The sequence below is a fragment of the Clinocottus analis genome, unplaced genomic scaffold (genome assembly GCF_023055335.1).
Source record: "Clinocottus analis isolate CAN_PGR_092001 unplaced genomic scaffold, fCliAna1.0.p SCAF_9, whole genome shotgun sequence".
Lineage (NCBI taxonomy): Eukaryota > Metazoa > Chordata > Actinopteri > Perciformes > Cottidae > Clinocottus > Clinocottus analis.
The window spans coordinates 12,984,994-13,004,327 of record NW_027176251.1 but is presented as its reverse complement, the minus strand read 5'-3'; the positions used below and the strand labels follow the sequence as shown (position 1 = coordinate 13,004,327).

The window sequence follows — 19,334 nt, the reverse complement described above, 5'->3', positions numbered from 1 at the left end:
ATGAAACTGCCATTTCAGATAAGAGTGAGAGATGTCCTCTCTGCCTACTGCTACTCCTTCACTGATCCCCACATCATCACATTTGATGGCAGGTACTTATTCAGTTCATCAAGAAACATGTATATATATATGCATATATTTAATAATGTGTGGTCATTTAAAATTGGCCAGAAATGCATCATCGCCATAGTTGCATCATCGAAATGCATCATCGCCATAGTTGATGATGTTTTTTCTGTCATACGATAATATCTAATGGTCTATGAAAAAGGGCTTGGAGGGCGAACAATTCTGTGAATGTGTTTGTTCGTCAATGAACAGGCACTATGACAACTACCAAGTTGGCACCTTCGTTCTCTATAAGAGCACCGGGAGGCCGTTCGAGGTCCACGTTCGTCAGTGGGAGTGCGGCAGCGTGGTGCACGCTGCCTCGTGCGCGTGCGGCTTCGTGGCGAGGGACGGCGGCGACGTCATCGCTTTCGACATGTGCAACGGGGAGATGGGTGATGCCAAACCTCACCTTTCCGTGAGGAACAGAGACTTGAGCCGGAGCGGCATCCGCATCACCGAGTCCTACCAAGGACGCAAAGTCACGGTGAGCGATGAAATCCATCTGGAGAAACAGTACAGCTGAATTCATGTAGTTCTACTCTTTTTAATACACACTATGTGTACATATTTTATATACCTGTTACATTATTTAGAACAAACAACATACATGCTTCACGCTTTGTTCAGCATGTTTTTATTTTCAAAAATATTTGATGTTTAAGAGGAAAAACAATAATATTAGAATGGATTATCAATATTATGTATGTATGTATGTGCACACAATGTATGTTTTTCATACACCACACACACTCCGCTGTTTCTGCAGTGAGAAGAAAAAAACTCCTTCCTTCTGATGCTTAAAAAATACCTTAAAGGAGGTTGTTGATTGATGAAAAAAGGGTGTGGCAACCAGCGCAGAAGACCTCCTCGGTATCTAAACGTGACGGAAAATGATGCCGGCTGCTTGACGATCTCTCTGTCTTCATGATCATCTTTGGCTGTCCACAGATGACCTTCTCATCGGGAGCGTTCGTTCGCGCCGACGTGTCAAACTGGGGAATGAGTCTGACGCTGAGAGCTCCCAGTTCAGACCGGGGCCACACCGAGGGCCTCTGTGGGACCTTCGACGGACAGTCAGACAACGACTTCCACTCAGCAGGGGGCGCCACACTGGAGCACCTGCACGATTTCATCTCCGAATGGAGGTTAGTGGGTCGTTTTCATGAAGCCAACCTGTCTCTTGTCCTGACAAATGAGAAATATTTGGTTCTGTGGGCCATATCACATCATGTCAAACCAACAGCATCCTTTGATTAACAATATTCTGATAGATAGAGAAATGTAACTCTCTTATAAGCCTATAACAGTCCTATTTATACAAGGGGCCTCTGTTCATATAGGTATGCCAATTGTTTAAAACTGACACCTCACTGACACCTCTCCTCTTCTCTGTCAGACTCCCTCCAGGCAGCAGCCTGTTTGACACCGTGCCATCCCACCTGAGCGCACTGAGCCCCCGCAAGTACTGCAACTGTCAGGCCGGGCCCCGCCTTACGTCCCCCAGAGCCCGCTCTCAACCCGACCCCTCCTCCGACTCCGCCTGTTCCCATCATGGCAACGTTTACCTCCCCAGCATCATCCCCACTCTGGACGTCACGGCGGAGTACATCAGCTCGGTGGAGCTACTCAAAGCTGAGGGAAGCGGCAGGCAGCCGCTGCCTCCGGGACGCTCCAGTCACAACGCCCCGGGAGGAGTTGGGGATGGCCGGCCGCGCGGGGATGGAGCCTCCACCTCGACTAACAGCCAGAATCGGACCCACCGCTACGTTTCTAACTCCGAACACCAAAGCCTCAGCCAGTCTGATCTGGAGAGCTTCACCTATTTTTTCCCAGAGGACCACGAAGCGGCGGCTCCACTGGACTCTTCCCTCAAGTGGCCCACACCTTCAGGCCTGACCGAGCAGCAAGCCAGGACCCAGTGCCAGCAGGCCGTAGGGGGCTCCAGCATGGCGCTGGGTTGCAGGCGCCTGCTAGAGGAGTCGATAATTAGCCGCACGGTGGCTATGTGCGTCACCGACCTGCAGCTGAAGGACGAGCAGTCATGGCTGAACGCGACTGTCCCGCTGCTGGAAAACGAGTGCGAGAGGAGGCTAACGGAGGAGAGGAAGAGTGAAAAGGAGTACCAGGATGTTCTGGCTGTCCTCAAGTGTCCCAATCTGTGCAACGGGAACGGCCAGTGCTCAGAGTGGGGCTGTGTCTGCTTCCCAGGATTTGGGTCCTATGACTGCAGTGTGCTTTCTGGTAACATATCTAATAAACATACGCCCACAACAGACAGACCGTATTCACATATCAGTAGAAATGCATCTTTGAGGTAATAAAACATTTTCTTTCCATTACATAACAGGTTGTTTTTTTTAAGCGATAACAAAACAAAACAAAAGTGACACAGAGTGCGTTAAATTAAACACTTTAGTGCGTTAAATTAAACAAGCAAAACTACTTATAATGTCATTAAATTGACCTACACCTTTAACACAAGAGCATTTAAGGTGTCTGTGCTGTATATCCTAATTATAATACATCAAGCAGTCACTTTCACACACATCTGTCTTTTCACCAAACTCTTATGAAGACAGATTGGGAGACACGTGGTTTGCGATGTGTAATAAATCCTCAGGTCTAACAGTCAAATGCTTTTTTTGGTGTCACCGTTGTGAAGACCAGATCCCGGAGATCACGGAGCTGGAGAAGGAGGGTCTGTGTGACGTAAGAAAGGGAGACTGCTCCATCGTCCAGGTCCACGGGCAAGGCTTCAAGGACTCCTACGAGCTCAAGTGTGAGTTTGTGAAAGAAAAGGTACTTTGTTTCTGCTTCTTGGTCTGCTCCTTTATTCCCGTTGGAGGAATTTATGTTTATTCTCGGTATGCCATCTTGTTTTGTTTAGATAGCCTGACAGTTATTTTGCTGGGGCTTGGTGTTTTTGGCCATGGAACTTATACTGACTGTCGACAGTCAGTATAATCATGATTCTGATAAACTTTCTGATCATTTTTCAGATGTTCTGTGACAGCTCCAAATGTTCCCGGAGCTCAACTGGTTAAAGGAATACTTCCGCCACAAAATTACCATTTGTGTATCAATTATCTTAAATTCTTGAAGGATACATCTTTGTCTCGTGCCTCTGCGATGAATGTAGAATCCAAAAAATAAGAAAAGTCTTGATTAGTTGAAACCACATTCAGAAACAGCGAAACTATATCAAAACTGCACACTCCCACAACTTGTGATGTGTAATCCATGTGTCATTTATCCAGTCTTCACAAACGCATGCGTCCCCACTAAAACCTTACTATTAACAACACTTCTGACTTATAGAAACGGGAAGTGGACCTGCTCAAGCTCTCTCTTTCTCTCGTTTGCACCCTCTCTCCCTTTTTGCCTCTGTGTCTCTTGTTCAGTTTGAAGATGGGGACTGGGTTCTGGATGAACCCCAGTTCGTCCTCGCCGTCTTTCTGGATGTGACGGCTCTGGAGTGCCAGCTCCCCCTGGAGGACAGCCGTGCTCCTGCAGGCCTGGACCTGGAGACGGAGACAAACAGGCCGCTGGCTCGCTGGCAGATCAAAGTTAGTCTCCAACACTTCTGCTATAAAAAGATCACTTGTCATGGCCGAGCCTTCTTGAAACGAGAGATTAGCGTGACAATTCTATTATTTATTTGTAGGTTAATTCATTACCTCAAAATCTTTCAATACGCAGTACTAGTACGTGTAGTACTTTTTCACAGCAGTTAGATTTAGTAAATATAAGGACGTTTATCATTGAGGAGGATCAGCCTGTTATCTACTGCCCCCTCACGGGGAAATATACACAAGATAATATTCTCAGATTGTACAAGGTACTGTACTAAAGGTACTGTACTAAAATGTTTGAGGGGTTGAAACTGACCCAGTGTGTGACGACAGTTCGCCTCATAGCTGCACAGTTCAGTGTATTTGTTTGAAGCTTTTTCCGAGTGAGTCACAGTAATTAAGCTTCTGCTGATGGCAGGTTTCCAATGACGGCTACAGCTTCAGTAACGCCAAGATTCTGACTCTGTACGACGGAGCCTGCCAGATCTGCAGCCTCAACGCTGAAGTCCTCTGCACCCTGAGGGTAAGATGGCTTTTCGTCATCGTGGTATTAATGTAATACTGAAATCTAAGAGGAGCAATATCTCCAGCTTTCTAACTGTCACGTCTTCAGCTTCTCAGCCCCCAAAACTCTGCGTCAAGAGTTTTAGAGTCTTTATTTATTTATTCACAACACAGTTAAAATACAATAAATAAGCATAATAAAAAAGACATAATGGAGAGTAATATAAAAATAAGGTTTAAAGAAAACACTACAAACACAAACTTAATTTACAATATTATAAAAGATAGAAAAACAGATACATCCTTTCTTTGTTTTTGCTTCATTTTATGATTAGATTTTTGCTCAATCTATCATCAGACAAATTTTTTCAGCGCTGTCTCTGAGTGAAAGAGGCCTTGTTTTTTACTGTAAACCCTTCTCATGCAAGTGTAACTTATAACGGTACCCCACTGAGTGGAGTGTTACTGAATGAGTGAGCTTCTTAAACGGGAAACAATTAAGTTTGTTTCCCTCAAACTTCCCTCAAGGCTTCTTTTTTGTTGGGGGTGTTTCACAAAACCGGCCGTGTTCTCCTGCATGACATGTTTTACATCAACCTACGTGCCTCGCTGAGGCCGGTCAGGGTTGAGTTTTATGTCACGAAAGGCAGTTTGTTTCAAAGAGAAGTAAACACTAAACGTTTATTTATTGTCTTTTTGCTTCCCAGGAGAAAACCTGCAGCATTGACGGCCTGTGTTACGGCGAGGGCGAGTCCAATCCCAGCAGCCCTTGCCTCGCATGTCGCCCGGACTCGTCCAAACACACGTGGTCCATCGCCGAGAGTATGAACATTGTCGATCTCACCTGGTTTGTCTCAGGAAGTCTAGACGATAACCGTGAAACGATTTCAATGTGTCGGCGTAGAGCCGTCACAGGGTTTGGTAGCTGCTAGTGGCTCGGGCTGTTTTGATCGTTTGTCAGCAGCTCTGTGCGGGTCGCGGCCATTCAAATTTGCTTCGTTCCCCCGGTGTGAGGACGGCTCACCTCGTTACACTTTCTGACCAACTTTGCTTCTTCACCTAAAGTAGGTCAAACAGAGCATTGGCTGTGCTGGAGTCAGATCACTGGCAGGACACGGTGTGGTTTATCTGTAAATAATTTCTCAAATTAATGATTCTTATTTATTCAAATGTAGAGTCAAGTCTATCCTGGATTTTTATTGTTTTAAGTCTGATATTTTAGAGATTTTGGAATTCATCAGCCTGAAAATGAATTAAATTTGTAAGTTTCAACCAATATGTACGCGAAGTGTCGAATGTTTTTGAGGACACTTGCAATATGCTCGTCACATCCTCTCTGTCTCTCTCTGATTCCTTTGAATAAAAGCAAAAAATTCCCTCCAACCCAATAGAAGTATCAAGTATGGAAAACTTTAAATAACAACAACAACTACAAAATGTTCAAATGTTATGTTGAGAAAAATGAGACTAAAAATGGAGCTATTATAAAAGTGCTGAATGAAGTAGCGTCTGGTGTAAAAAAGATATGTTTTATTTATATAAAATAGTTCTGTTCTGCATTTTCTTGTCTTTTATTGACCAATAAGACAATAAAGACATGTTATTAAAGGCTAAAATCTGAGCATAGATGGCGAGCCACTGCACTGTTTGACCTCCGTCAGACGCTTAAATGTTTGAATGTATTGTGGCTGCAGAAGGAGAACCTTTCCCACAGTCTGCCGCTCACCTCATCATGACTCACTCATCGGTTGTTGTTTTTTCTCCAGTCACTCACTGACTCCCTCCTTCGTGTATCACACCAGAGAACGAGCCTCCGGAGCTCCAGTCGTTGCCGTTTCCTCTCCGGTCCTTCTGGGGAGAGAGTTTCATCTTCCAGCTACAAGCCCGGGACCCCGAGGGCTCAGCGGTACTCTTTCATTTGGAGTCGGGTCCTGATGGCGCATCTCTGTCCCCGGCCGGCCTGCTGATGTGGAAGGCCTCCACTGAAGCTACAGACACGCCCACTTTCCAGTTTACAGTGACGGATGAGTGCAACGAGGAAACCAGGGCCTCCATACAGGTAATGCTGGGTGTGACTGTGTTCTTTCTCTTGTGTGACACAGTATGACCTGAACAGGCCTCACTTTACATTTCACACCACTCAGTAGACAGTACGCACGAGTAGGTTTGTGATGTGGTCCAGAACACAGTTTGGGTTGGTTTACAGGGGAGTAGTAAGTTCCAGTAGTCTAGATGTTAGAAATGAATGGCTTTATAAATCGATGGATGGATTTTATTTCTAACTTTCATCCATCTATCCGCTTAGTCCGGGGTCGGGTCGCGGTGGCTGCAGGTCCAGCAGGCTGAGGCATTCCCCGGCCAGCTGGGAGATATTTCAAACTTGAACAAATAATAATAAAAAGAATCACGAAAGAAATAATAAACATACAGCAAATACACAGCAAAACATGCAGTAAGGGGCCCACCACAGCCTTTGGCTTTCAATACATAAGCCTTAGTTTCTTTCTCCCACTAGAGGGCGCTAATGTTGTGAGGCTCTCTGCTCGCACTGACACACTCAAACAATTCTGAACAGGTTGTGTAGGATGAAATCACCAATTCAATTTGCTCGTCGATTTGTTTTATGTTGATGGGTATTTTTCCCACAATGCAATGCACATAGAAAATAAAAGACATGCAAAACAGTTGCAGATTCAGTTGCAGATGGTGAAAAAACAGCTCCCGGGATTTAAACAAAACAACAATTAAAAAGTCTCTCTCTCTTTCTCGTTTGTTTCTCTGTCAAGTTACATCGCCGATTCTCAAATCAGTTTAATTGACATCTTGTATCCTTTCCTGTTCGGATAAAGTGGCACATTGCTCTGAACTCATATACAAACTGTATTTTAATGTAATTATCCAAAGTTGTGCACTCACCTTCTTCCTGCTTTCGTTCATAAACTTCTCGAGGGATCCTTGTGGAATGAAGCAAGTCTCAAGAACACTTTGTTTTCAGATTACAAACGTTTTTTCTTTTCCCGTCTCCTTCAGGTGTCTGTGCGCTCCTGTGAATGTCTGAACGGAGCTTCCTGTGTGACCAACGTCAACCTCCCCCCCGGCACCGGCGAGTACCTGTGTGTGTGTCTCCAGGGATTTAAAGGGGAAAGATGCGAGGTGGATGTTGACGACTGTAAGCCGAACCCCTGCAGGCTGGGCCGCTGCATCGACGGACCCAACTCCTTCTCTTGTGTCTGCCCGCCTGGAATGACAGGTAGGGCTCAACCTGCAGAGCCGTTTCCTTCAAACCACCCAAAGGTGAAAGGCCTCAAAGCTGATTCAGTAGATTTGTGTCTGCAGGGCTGCACTTTGAAGGGGCCATTAGAAGATGTGTGCCCTTATTCACCTTTATCGATGGACAGAGGAATCACAAAAACATTAATACTTCTGCACCCTTCAGAGGGTTTTAATATTACAACCTAGATCTTGTTAGTTTTGTTACATAATAGATGCAAAGATGTGCCGCCTAGATGCTTCTGGACTGGTTAGTACATGTGCATGCACAGACCTAAATCAATGGCAAAAATAGAGGTAAAACTCACTGCTTGTGCCACATGTCCTTGTTAAAACCCCAGATCTCTGTTATTATCACTGATAACATTGACAGCTCGAACCAAGACATTGTTTGAAGAAAACCTACATTTCCCTTTTGTAAGACATCTTAACAAGAAGCCAAACATGTAGTTTTAGTGGTTCTTAAATTGTGATTTCAGTGCTTTTTAGCTTCACAAAGTGTATTGCCTCTCTTAAACTCCTCTTATGCCTCTCATTTGACCTTCTATTGCCTCTCTATGGCCCCTCTCTTGCCCCTTTAATGCCCGAGTGTTTCATGTGCTTTCAGGCCGTACATGTCGAGGAGACATAGATGAGTGCGTTTCTCAGCCTTGTTTCCCTGGAGTGGGCTGTAACAACACATTTGGCTCCTTTGTTTGTGGATTCTGCCTTCAAGGATACAGAGGCGACGGGAAAATCTGCACACGTAAGTCCTCATTTGATTAAAAACATTTTTAAAGGACAAAGTCGGAGATATTCTATATTTTTGGTATTAACAGTGTTGTTTTTTGTGTTTTCAAGCGATTTGTTGTTCATAAAAATAAATATAGAATGTCACCAAACCAATCTTTTAAAGGGTTTGCGTTCTTTACGTTATCGTACGGCCACCGTAGTTCAAGTACAAGTTCCGAGTACGTTACAGAAGTGTAGGTAAAGGAGGATTCAGTTGGTTGAAAACTGCAACAACATTATGAGTTGCCACAAAATCCTAAACACTGTCCTTTTAAATATTGCTTATCGAGTGCTAATTCACTTTCAGAGGCAGTGAGCGCAGCTCAAGATATAATGATGTATTGGCTCTTTTTCAGGCCATATCTTAAGAAGTACATCTGTCTAGTTTTTCTTTTGGCTTCGTAAATTCTTACATAAATTAAAGAAAACAAATTGTTGTTTTTCATCCATTTTGTTCACATCAAAACCGTGACGCTCCGGTCAAAGCAATGTCCACACCAGCACGAGTCCCGCCGGTTTCCTCCAGGCCCAAACCCTCGGGCCCGTCGGCGTGCTCCAGGCGACCGTGTCACGCGGGAGTTCATTGTTTCGAGAGCGCCCACGTCTCCGCCGGCTTCGTCTGTGGACCCTGTCCTGCTGGTCTTCACGGAAACGGACGAACGTGCACAGCGACAGGTGAGAGGGAAGCGGATGGACGGACAGCGGTGGCCGGGTTGTGTACTTTGTGGTTTTGATTGTTAAACATCAGGATATAAATACCTCGTTGTTTTGTTTCGATTGAAAAAACAATAAGTCTCACATGTTTCTTTGTCTCTTACTTTTTCAAACTAGTTAAGCAGTTTTGTTACTTTTATGTGAAAGTAAGACCAATCTAAAATAAATGATCAAATCATTGATTAATTACTGTTTTAAAACATTATGTGACTCAGCATTTTATTACGTGTGGTCATCTAAGCATGTTGAGATGTATTTGTGTTTGTGTTTTTTAAGTCATGTCCTCTAACTTCCAGTATTTTACAGGTCAGGGGACAGTCGCCAGCAGAGCAGAGGGTCGTATTTCCATCACCAAATCAAATACCAGCAAGGAAATGACTCCCACTTCCTCTTCATCGTCTTCATCGTCTCCCAGACGACCCGCTGAAAGGCGGACAAGACCCGAAGCCACCATCCCCACTATCAGAAGAGTTTCGTCCACAGATGTCCCGGCAGGGGCGGAGCTGTATCCCGACCTCGCCACCGGGGTCAAGCGGGGGTCGCCGTCCCCCCATGTGACCTGCGCCGACTCACCCTGCTTCCCCGGTGTTTCCTGTGAGCACGCCGTCACCGCGTCCTACAGGTGTGGACGCTGCCCGTACGGCTACACCGGAGACGGAGTCACGTGTAAAGGTACTAACAACTTCCTGTTTAGGTTTGATTATATCATCATTTCTTCATCGGGTTAAATACAAGATGCCCATTAGAGTCTTTGTGCCTGTGACTCTGTCACATTTAAGTAAATGATATGTAAATCCCGTCATCTTTGTCTACAATGTATTGTTTGGAGGTTACGCTGTTTCAAGAACAATTGTTCCCAACAATCCATGACCAACTCTTGGTATTTATGGAAAACAACATGACAATAATGTATTTGTATAGCATGTTTTGACTTCATTCAAAAAAGAAGAAGGAAGAAGAGATGCACATTTTAAAATAGGAAGGGATCTTGTGTCTTTTGCATGGACTCCTGTGCATGGTGCTCCTTTAAAGGGACAGCTCAGATGTTTGGAAGTGGGCTTGTATGAAGTACTCATCCATAGTCAGTCACCTACTGTAGTTGGCACAGTAGCAAAGCAATATACTACTGCGGACGGAGGGCAGCATGTTGGATACCAAAAACAATAATATCAATAATAGAATATTTTGCGTATTTTCACTGTTACCCTTTAAGCTAAACCAATGCATCCACGCTCTCTTTAATAGTGCCTTAATTGAAGGATACATTATATGATGCCACTTTTCTTCAAGTAAACTCGTGATTTGATATTTCAGCTGTGTGCAGGTACCAGTGTGGGAGGAACATGGAGTGCACCCTGCCCAACACCTGTGCCTGCAAGGAAGGCTACACCGGATACAGCTGCCATATTGGTGTGAGAGGAATCACTTGTTTATTTTTGTGCCGGAATACAAGTTTCATTGAATGCCACTCTTCTCTCCTCTCAGCCGTGTGTCGACCCGACTGCAGGAACCAGGGAAAGTGTGTGAGACCGGATGTGTGTGAGTGTGCCACAGGCTACAGCGGGCCCACCTGTGAGGAAGGTAACCTGAGCTCATATTCACATCTGTCTAACATGCTGACACACACAGACACAGAATACTGATGAGGACCCCTGTGTTGTTGTCGCAACCCTGTGTCGGCGTGTGTAGCGAGCTGCGAGCCGCCCTGTCAACACGGAGGCACCTGTCTGGCCAGAAACCTGTGCACCTGCCCCTACGGCTACGTGGGACCCAGATGTGAAATCAGTGAGATGTCGCCTAAGTACTTTGACCGGGTGAAACTGTTTCTGTTGTGTTTTACGATTTGTGTTAAAGTCTGTGAGGTTTACAGTTCTGTGTGTAAGTAGGAGGACAGCAACACACTTGGAAATGAAACAATGAGTCTGAGGTGAAAGTGCTGACTTTAAGATGAGATATTCCTTTATTAGTCCCGCAGTGGGGAAAATGGAAAATCAGTTTCTTGGCGAGAGTTAGAAGAGAAGCTCGATTAGCTTAGTTTAGCAGAAATAATCTGGAGGAAACAGCGAGTATGGCAGAGACCTCTGAAACTCAATTATTATCAAGTTAAATCTTGTTTGTTAAATATGTACAAAATCCCCAAAAGTGTAAAAAATAAAATAAAAAAAACACAAAAAAGCTGTGCAACCAGCAGATTTAAAGTTTTTAGACACACAAGCTATATTGGGTATATTTGCAATTTCAGACGCGCTGATCAGCTGATTTGCTGTATCTTGCAAATCCCATTAGTTGCACAAATCTTTTCGCTGTTGATCTGTCTCATGTATTTCTACCCTCAGGATGAAGAGACAGTTTGAACAAATATGACAAAAGGTTATTTTTCTTACCGTTACCAAGTGTCGCTTCAAGGCTGAATTTCAGCCAAAACCTCAGTCACTGTTCTATTTCTAATCAAATCTATTTCTAAAAATCTGCTTTGATGTCATTCTTTATATGGCACATTTTGAAGTGTGCGTGATAACTCTTTATCCGTTTCAGTGGTGTGTAACAGGCACTGTGAAAACGGAGGCGAATGTGTTTCTCCGGACGTCTGCGAATGCAAACCCGGCTGGTACGGACCGACATGTAACTCGGGTACGTCACCGGACGCCAACTGATGTTTCCACCAAACCGTTGTCTTCACATCTCATATTTCATGGACCACACTGCCAGGTGGCACAAAATTTGATCTCAAGGCATACGACTTGCTTTGAACCATGCACTAAATCGCATTACCGTGCAGGCTTTCCCCCTGCCACACGCTGTGGACTGAAAAGAAAAGCTTGAAATACGAACATGAAATGTGTGCGATCTAAACGTGGCTCCTTTTGTCTTCCGCAGCTCTCTGCAACCCCGTCTGTCTGAATGGAGGAACGTGCACGAAGCCCAACATCTGTGCCTGTCCCGGCGGCTTCTACGGCTCTCAGTGTCAAATCGGTAAAACCGGGATGAATATTTATTCCCACCGACATATTTTACCACTCTGAATCCTGGTTCCACTTCAGCTGCTCGGAGTAGATCTTTGAGGAGGTTCGCCTCCGTGACGAGAGTCTTCAGTGCATTAGCAATCAGAGTTGAAGAGACGTATTGGGTTGCTCGTACTGGCTCTTTTGCTATCCCCGTTCTCATGAATGTGATATCTCAGGAACGCCAGGAGGGAATTCAGGAGGGCCTGTCAAACCTCCTCTGGTGAATTACTTATCCATTTGAAGAGCACAAAAGTTCCTCTTAACGTTTATTCAATGTGGGTCACAAAACTGCAAAGCTGAGAAGAATTTCTTTAGTAAGGGTTTCAATTAAGAGTTGTATGGAGACTTTCCGCTGTTTCGGGCATAGAAATGCCAGATTTAAAGAATAATAATTGACAGAAATGTCGTCATGTTTTATACAAAACAATGCCAACATATACTTTGCTTTTAAAAAGATGCAGTGCAGAGGGTTTATTTTCACAAAAGAAATGGTGAGGATTCATTGGCCCCTCCTGACAGACACACTTCACTCGAGTCCGCGGTCAGCTGCACACACCTCGCTGAGGGGCTTTCTGTTTTATCCAAAACACCAGTTTAAAAGATGGAGATGCATTTTCACGTTTCTGTTCCAAGTTTCAGATTCATGACATTACTATGCACACAAGTCATGAATGTGATTCACGTTTCTATGAGCCCCCGGATGTTCTTGTACAGTTTTATACCGTTGTGTTTTTCAGCCGTGTGCACCCCTCCTTGTAAGAACGGAGGTCAGTGTAGGAGGAACAATGTATGCTCCTGTCCTGAAGGCTACACGGGAAAAAGGTGCCAAAAGAGTGAGTCGAAACACTGACTTATTTCAAGTGGCACCTTCCGCCGATAGCCCACAACTCAAAGTGTTAATCTGATGCGTTATCGAACGTGTTCCAGGTGTGTGTGAGCCGATGTGCATGAACAGAGGAAAGTGTGTGGGACCCAACACGTGCTCCTGTGCGTCGGGATGGAGAGGGAAGAGGTGCAACATACGTGAGTGGCTCCCATGTTTTACGCAAAAGTACATCGCAGATGTAAAGATATTCTTTAGAGTCGTAGGGTTGAGTTAAGGTCTCGTTTCACTCTGTTTGCCACAGTACACACATCAAGATCAAACAGTATCACTACATGGCAAGCATCAGATTGTTTTATTTCCTTGTGCTTTCGTATAAAAAAAAATTAAACTTACTCTCAAATGGTCTTGCATCCCATTTAACATCCTGTTTCAACAGGAAATACATCAAATGAAGGAAGCAAGATACACTTCAAGCTCAAAGGATTTTTGGCACACGCTTTGCTTTCTCACAGGCAGACTTTTTTCCTTCAGGCTTCTTAAAAAAAATCCTCACTGGCTATGATTAAATAAATCTGCAGGTCATTTTCGCTTCATTAATTTGTCTCGACAATGGCCGCAAAAAATGGCCATTAGAATTTCCCACAGCTCAAGGAAATGTATTCGTACGTTTTATTCAAACATTGCCAGGGAATTTTCTGTGGATGAACTCGTTGTTGGACCTGTAATTACAGTCTTCATCCCCGTCACGTCCGGGATGCAGTTGTGGGCAGATTTTTTTTTCCCCCCGACCGTACTCACACCTCCCTCTCTGTTTCCTCACTGTAGCCGTCTGTCTGCAAAAGTGTAAAAATGGCGGCGAGTGTTTGGGACCAAACACCTGCCACTGTCCCTCCGGCTGGGAGGGACTCCAGTGTCAAACACGTGAGTTCATTGGTGATGAAACAATGCAGTAAAGGACACACACAGTAGTTAAGCTGAGCTTTGTCATCATGATGAATGTATTTACCACTCAGTATTGTTCTGATGTATTTCTGTGTTAAAAATACATCATTAAAAATACATGATTCCCTCATCAGCGGTCTGTAAGCAGCGGTGCCTGAACGGAGGGAGGTGCGTCCTTCCTGACTACTGCCACTGTCGGAGAGGCTACAACGGCCTCACCTGCGCAACCAAGGTCAGCAGAGTCACACTTCTTCTCTGGTACACGTCTATGTGTCGCTCGTGTGAGCTGCTTGTATGAAGAGCCCCAGTTTGTGTCAGAGTTAAGTTACTATACTCGCCATAGTGAGGTGCGATCACGTGACAAATAGTTAATTGATAAAGGAGTAAGGGAGTAAGCAAACAAGGCCAGGTTTATGACTGCAAGTAATACCTAACTTGCTTCTTTACACGGTTTGTATAGAGGCAATAAAGTAGTCCATGAATTTGACACATGAGTTCACAAATTACAATCCCTCCCCGGCATTGTGGAGGTTGGTTAATGGCTTTTTGCCAGTGACACCTTCAGTCTCGTTGTCTGTCTTGATTCTTCCCACTTCATTTTGGTTGATCGACGGGTGTTTACCGGGTCGCCTCTGATTTAAAGATGCAAGATCTGAGATTTGGAACACTTCCATTGCCTCTTGCTGGCTCTCAACATGTCGACGGCGCTCACAGCGCCAACGGTGTGTACCTGAGCTCAACATTATAACATGCCGCTCACATGCACTAAAACTATGCACGTCCGGCCCTGAGATGTCAACAAAGCCACGTGAGGAGTCTGTAATACCTTCAGAACAGCGATTAGGTGACCTCTTGTTTATCTTTTGGAGAAAAAGGATGCTCAGCTCTGTGACTTGGATGCAACGCTCTTACAAGAGATGCACTAACTTCCGCTTAGGTGCTCCGTTAATTAAAAAGCCACCTTGGATGTATTGAAAAGTATGTGAAGTTTTATTTTTAAATGAATTCATGTTTGCACCTTTACAGGCGTCGCAAGCGTGACGGAAAATAAATGAGAAGCGGGTTGAAAGAAGCTACGACATGCACGAAGCAAGAAGAGAGCATTGTGAGTGTACGTGTGTGTGAGTGTGTGTGTGTGTCTTTGTGTACATTTGAAGGCTAAAAGTGGGACTTGACGTATTGCACTTGTCTGTTCGTCCCTGTGTATCACTACCTCAAGGCTCACAGTAACACACATCTGGTAAATGCATCAGCAGAGACTTTCTACAGATCTGGGCGTTACTGCACAGTTGTATGTAAAACAAGTGAAATTACAAATGAATCTGTTTCAGTGAGGATTTATTCGTGAGCTGCAGGTTATGTTTTGTATTAAATCGAGCTTTTAGTTTTTTCACAATTAAGCCAAATTATAGCCTTTTCACCAAACTGATGCACACCGTTTGTTGTTGACTAATGAAAAACATAATGCAAAGATGCTATATTAGTTACGCCTGATCTAGATGATACACGTGTGTTAGATTAAATACATTGCAAAATGTTGCCATTTACCTAAATTGTATTTTTTTTCCCCTTTCGTTAACATATTTTTTGATTGGGTAAAGTAATGACCACCTGCTTAAGATATATATAGGTTTTGTTTTATATATAAAATATCTGACAACACCAGATTACACTGTGGTACAAGTTACATTTAATACAATAAAGGAAATGTGCTATTTTCTCCGCTTTTGTTTTGGTGAAATGAGCTTTGATAATGAATGCAATTCACTCTTTTATTCATTTAATGACACATTATAGTACAGTACATGTTTACAGTCAAATGGAAACAAAACAATGGTTCATGGTTTCTTAAAAAAGAAATACATCAAAATAAAAACTACCAATGTTTCAGCTTTAAAAGAAAAAGACATCCCTTATTAGTCCTCATTGACCTTTGACCCCATCAGGGTCACACTAGTTATACTGCATTATCCGCTGGCAGCGAGGGCCAGACCAAGGTTTGCGACAGCGGCATTTGTCTGGAGAAATACACTTCCCTCCATTCTGGCAGGACTGAGAGCACACGGCTAAAGACGGTACAAAAGCAGACCAAGAACAAAAAAGCGCCGTTAATCAAATTGTTAAACAAATAAATGACTTGTGAATCAGAGCACCACAAATCCAGAAACGGAGGTGAAAAGTGTTTCCACGTGTGTCCCATCTGGAAAAACACTGAGCTGAACACGATCTCTCAGCAGTCACATGCAACCGATCATTTATATCACGGTTTGGCAGACTGATATCTACATTAGTCTTCTCCGTAAGAAGACAAATGTAGATCCTGGGAAAAAAACTCAGCCAGAACTAAACAGGACAAAACCTTTGTGAAGAGCAGGGACGGCATGTGGAAGTACTATTTGTCTTTGGAACCAGTTTGAAACTCACCAACGTGGCAGGCGCCGCCCAGCCAGCCCTCCGGACAGCTGCAGATCCCTGGAGCCACGCAGAGCCCCCCGTTCGTACAGCCTTGGGGACAGATCGCTGCGAGGAGAAGCAACCGTAGAGAAGAAATTAGCTTTAGCAATATAGGCAACGTGTATTTATTGGAAGCGGAAATGACTTTTTTTGGAAGTGCAGCCAATTTTCTTAGCTTAGCTGGAAATGGTGCGAACAGCTAGCTCTGCCCAAAGGTTACGAAAACTAAAACTGATTTAACATAACACCTCAACTAAGCTAACAGGCCGCTAGCTGTAGCTCCACATTAAGCGCACAGACACGAGAGTGGTATCTATCTGCTCTTCTAACTCGCTGCAAGAAAGCTAATAACCGCATTTCAGTATTTGGAGATGAAACCTGAACTGTTTTTCAGGAAGCAGGTTAGCTGGAAGGAGAATTTGTTCACAGGAGAGACTGCAGTTAAAATCATAGCTTACATAAAAAAAATATATTAAGTTTGAATAGGATTCATTTCTATACTCATTCATCACAATTTGTGATGTTGGGAGGTCACCAAGCAAACGACTTAACATTATGGACACTTTAAAAAGGAGAAGATCGGCTAAATATCTAATCTGAGCAAGAATAAATACTTTGATTTGGTTCTACACAGCCCTAATTTCTCATAGAGCGCACAGGAGTAGAAAACTGTTGTCTTGCATGTGTATCTAAAACGTCAGTCAACTCCATAGCATCTTTTAGCCTTAAATTACTGCCAAGATTTGTCATTCACGAGCCGTCAATGGAAACGTCATTCATAACACGAAGTTAGATGAATTGCTGCGGGGTGGTGGGGCTAAACGCTCCCCATCCTGACAGCAACTTGGCACCGAAGGAAGCATTTAAGATGTTTTAGCGGGCCGAGAGACAAGCTTCCATTTGCAAACTTTGACCTTTGGTGTTAACAGGGGGATTAGACACGGCCATAAAAACCCACCCTCCTGGCACTTGGAGCCGGTCCAGCTGGAGGAGCAGATGCACTTGGCCACTCCGTTGACAGCGATGCATTCTCCGTTCCAGCATCCCCCATCACACGTCACTGCCAAAAGACAAGACACGGATCACACCCTTCAGCAGTGATGAGATGCTTTTGCCCGTCCTGTTGAGTTTAGAAATGTACAACTTGGGCATGATTCCCAACCAAAAGGCAAAAAGACTTCAACTGTAAAGTTATACATTCTGTACATCACCCTGCTAATAATTGAAATTGCCGCTTCCCAACCTTTAAACTAAACAAGTGTACTTGGGACCCCTCGTCACTAGCATATTTCAATTCAAGTTAAATTCTCGAGGAATCTGAAATAATTTTAAATTCACGTTTGGGGGAAAACACTGCCCAAAGGAGGATGTTTAAAAGAATGCTGACAGGTACATCCGGCATATAAACACAATATAACTTAATTGTAATATAACTTAATTGTAATATATATATATATATATATATACCCTCTTAAATCTTTAAAATGCTTCCTGAACCTCTGCAGCTGCTTTGTTGCTGTGGAGCAAACATCTATCGGCTGTAGCTTTTGACTGGAGGTTGGAAGGAATCTAGTGTGTGTGTGATAAAGGAGGGACAGCTGTGTGTCCAAATATGTGGATATATTTCTACCGAAACGAAAATACAGGATAGATTAAAACGCATTAAGAGAGATTTCCCTCTTCCAGGTTCTTTTAAACCACTTCACGATATATCGGACCAAGCAAAGGATTTGTTTCCGAAGACACAGAAACCCTGCTCACCTTTTTGACAGTATCTTCCTCCAAATCCTGGAGGACATCTACATTTTCCAGGCCGAAGGCACGTCCCTCCATTCTTACATTTGGGATAACAGTTGGCTGCATTTTTTAACACACACACAAACATGTTGACGTTACTCTTAATGAAAGACAAGTTGTGTCTTTGATACATATAAACATACGACAATAAATAAGTTATTACGGTGAGGAATGTAATCTTTTGTATGGTAATAAAAAATCCAACGCAGAAACAAACTGATGTAAACGCCATTCATTGTATTATCCATCAATATTCATAGTCAGGAGGGAAAATACTGCACTTCATATCCTACTGACCGGTTAAAACTGAAAGATGTGACATGTATACTCTTACACTACACTAATGCAGCAACATGCTACAACTTCAATGCCATAAATACAAACAGCTGAATGAAAAGGTCTGTGACATCACCAAACTGGCAGGTCTCTCCTTCATAGCCCTTGGAGCAGTAGCACGTGCTGTTGCGGATGCAGATCCCTCCGTGTTGGCACTGTGGTTCACATCTCGCCTTCAGGTCAAAAACGAACCCGAGCGCGACCCCGCGGGGCGCGTCCGAGCGCGCGGCGGAGCTCAGGGCGAGCAGGGCGGCCACGAGCGCGGTCGAAGCGAGACACACGACACCCATGTCTGGTGGCGGGGTGTGTTTGTTTGTGTCTCAAACTGGGAAGAGTTCGGTAGCAGCAGACGGACGGTGCGGGTCGACGGAGATGGAGGAGAAAGCACCGGGACCTCCCCCTCTAGTCGTGGCCGCTGCTGCGCACCAGGGAGCAGGTTAGCGCCGCGAGGGGGCGGGGCGACTTGGAAGAGTTTTTTTTTTAAACTCGAGCCAAATAAAAAGTGTTTCTGAGTTCATTGTTGAAATGTAACTTGTTGATGCTGTTCACAATATAAACAAAATAATTAATGAACTTAATGGAATCATGGCAGAACATGTAGGATGTCGACCTGTGGGGGAAGAAAAGCCAAATAACACTAATAAAAAGTGAGAATATATTGAGAATTTCTGTTTCTAATCTACCATCCAGAGAGTGTTAATGTCCATCATGACACACACAGCCATGATGTCATTCGCCTCCACTGGACCAGTTTTAGTTCTTGTGAAGGGAAGAGACAGAAAAAAAGCTTATGTGTGCAGCCAACTAGGTTATTCTCTTCAGACAGCCGCGTGTGTGCATGTGTGTGTATGTGTGTGTGTGTGTGCAGAAGACATGTGGGGAAGCCATCTCCTTCTACCTGGTGAGATGAAGTGCTGGGGGAAGGTCTGCTGTAATGGCAATAACACAACCGGATCAGTCTGTTGGGGTACCGAGCGAGAGCTCACAGGAAGAAGATGATTTCCATATGAAAATTAGCTTTTTGCCTTTCCC

The 19,334-nt window shown here is 44.1% G+C and overlaps 2 protein-coding genes across 10 annotated transcripts in view; one reads left to right on the top strand and one right to left on the bottom strand.

Moving 5' to 3' along the window:
• vwde (von Willebrand factor D and EGF domains) overlaps window positions 1–18,126 on the top strand; it is a 39,209-nt gene extending 21,083 nt beyond the window's left edge. For 3 of the 8 annotated variants that reach the window (XM_068569169.1, XM_068569168.1, XM_068569170.1), the window contains 23 exons: window positions 19–92; window positions 322–595; window positions 1,060–1,256; window positions 1,508–2,352; window positions 2,774–2,910; window positions 3,513–3,677; window positions 4,102–4,206; window positions 4,895–5,009; window positions 5,990–6,246; window positions 7,218–7,437; window positions 8,065–8,202; window positions 8,715–8,903; window positions 9,249–9,614; window positions 10,257–10,352; window positions 10,428–10,523; window positions 10,632–10,727; window positions 11,478–11,573; window positions 11,820–11,915; window positions 12,685–12,780; window positions 12,875–12,970; window positions 13,599–13,694; window positions 13,850–13,947; window positions 14,742–15,387. In XM_068569169.1, the coding sequence (XP_068425270.1) occupies window positions 19–92; window positions 322–595; window positions 1,060–1,256; window positions 1,508–2,352; window positions 2,774–2,910; window positions 3,513–3,677; window positions 4,102–4,206; window positions 4,895–5,009; window positions 5,990–6,246; window positions 7,218–7,437; window positions 8,065–8,202; window positions 8,715–8,903; window positions 9,249–9,614; window positions 10,257–10,352; window positions 10,428–10,523; window positions 10,632–10,727; window positions 11,478–11,573; window positions 11,820–11,915; window positions 12,685–12,780; window positions 12,875–12,970; window positions 13,599–13,694; window positions 13,850–13,947; window positions 14,742–14,756 (3,963 nt within the window). In that variant the 3' untranslated portion in view covers window positions 14,757–15,387. Of the gene's footprint in view, window positions 1–18; window positions 93–321; window positions 596–1,059; window positions 1,257–1,507; window positions 2,353–2,773; window positions 2,911–3,512; window positions 3,678–4,101; window positions 4,207–4,894; window positions 5,010–5,989; window positions 6,247–7,217; window positions 7,438–8,064; window positions 8,203–8,714; window positions 8,904–9,248; window positions 9,615–10,256; window positions 10,355–10,427; window positions 10,524–10,631; window positions 10,757–11,477; window positions 11,574–11,819; window positions 11,916–12,684; window positions 12,781–12,874; window positions 12,971–13,598; window positions 13,695–13,849; window positions 13,948–14,741; window positions 15,388–17,098; window positions 17,559–17,855 lie in introns of those variants that run through there. The other 5 variants (XR_011077180.1, XR_011077179.1, XR_011077178.1 and 2 more) reach the window with 5 other exon arrangements.
• On the bottom strand, window positions 13,475–18,730 carry seraf (Schwann cell-specific EGF-like repeat autocrine factor). Of its 2 annotated transcripts, none has more exons than XM_068569175.1 (5): window positions 18,379–18,730; window positions 17,931–18,026; window positions 17,128–17,229; window positions 16,140–16,235; window positions 13,475–13,606 (listed from the first exon to the last, which is right to left on the bottom strand). In XM_068569175.1, exons 1-5 carry the CDS (start codon window positions 18,590–18,592, stop codon window positions 13,590–13,592), a joined length of 525 nt encoding a protein of 174 aa, XP_068425276.1. In that variant the 5' UTR covers window positions 18,593–18,730; the 3' UTR covers window positions 13,475–13,589. The 2 variants fall into 2 exon arrangements, with proteins under 2 accessions (XP_068425276.1, XP_068425275.1); XM_068569174.1 differs by lacking the exon at window positions 13,475–13,606 and adding an exon at window positions 15,443–15,781.
• Window positions 18,731–19,334: the final 604 nt, after the last annotated feature.

Excerpts from the sequence above, each read along its gene's own strand:
- seraf (XM_068569174.1), bottom strand. The coding sequence starts at position 18,592 with ATGGGTGTCGTGTGTCTCGCTTCGACCGCGCTCGTGGCCGCCCTGCTC. Across the intron at positions 16,236-17,127 it reads CGGCTCCAAGTGCCAGGAGG|CGATCTGTCCCCAAGGCTGT; the intron begins GTGGGTTTTTAT and ends TTCTCCTCGCAG. Across the intron at positions 15,782-16,139 it reads GGGCGGCGCCTGCCACGTTG|CCGTGTGCTCTCAGTCCTGC; the intron begins GTGAGTTTCAAA and ends TACCGTCTTTAG.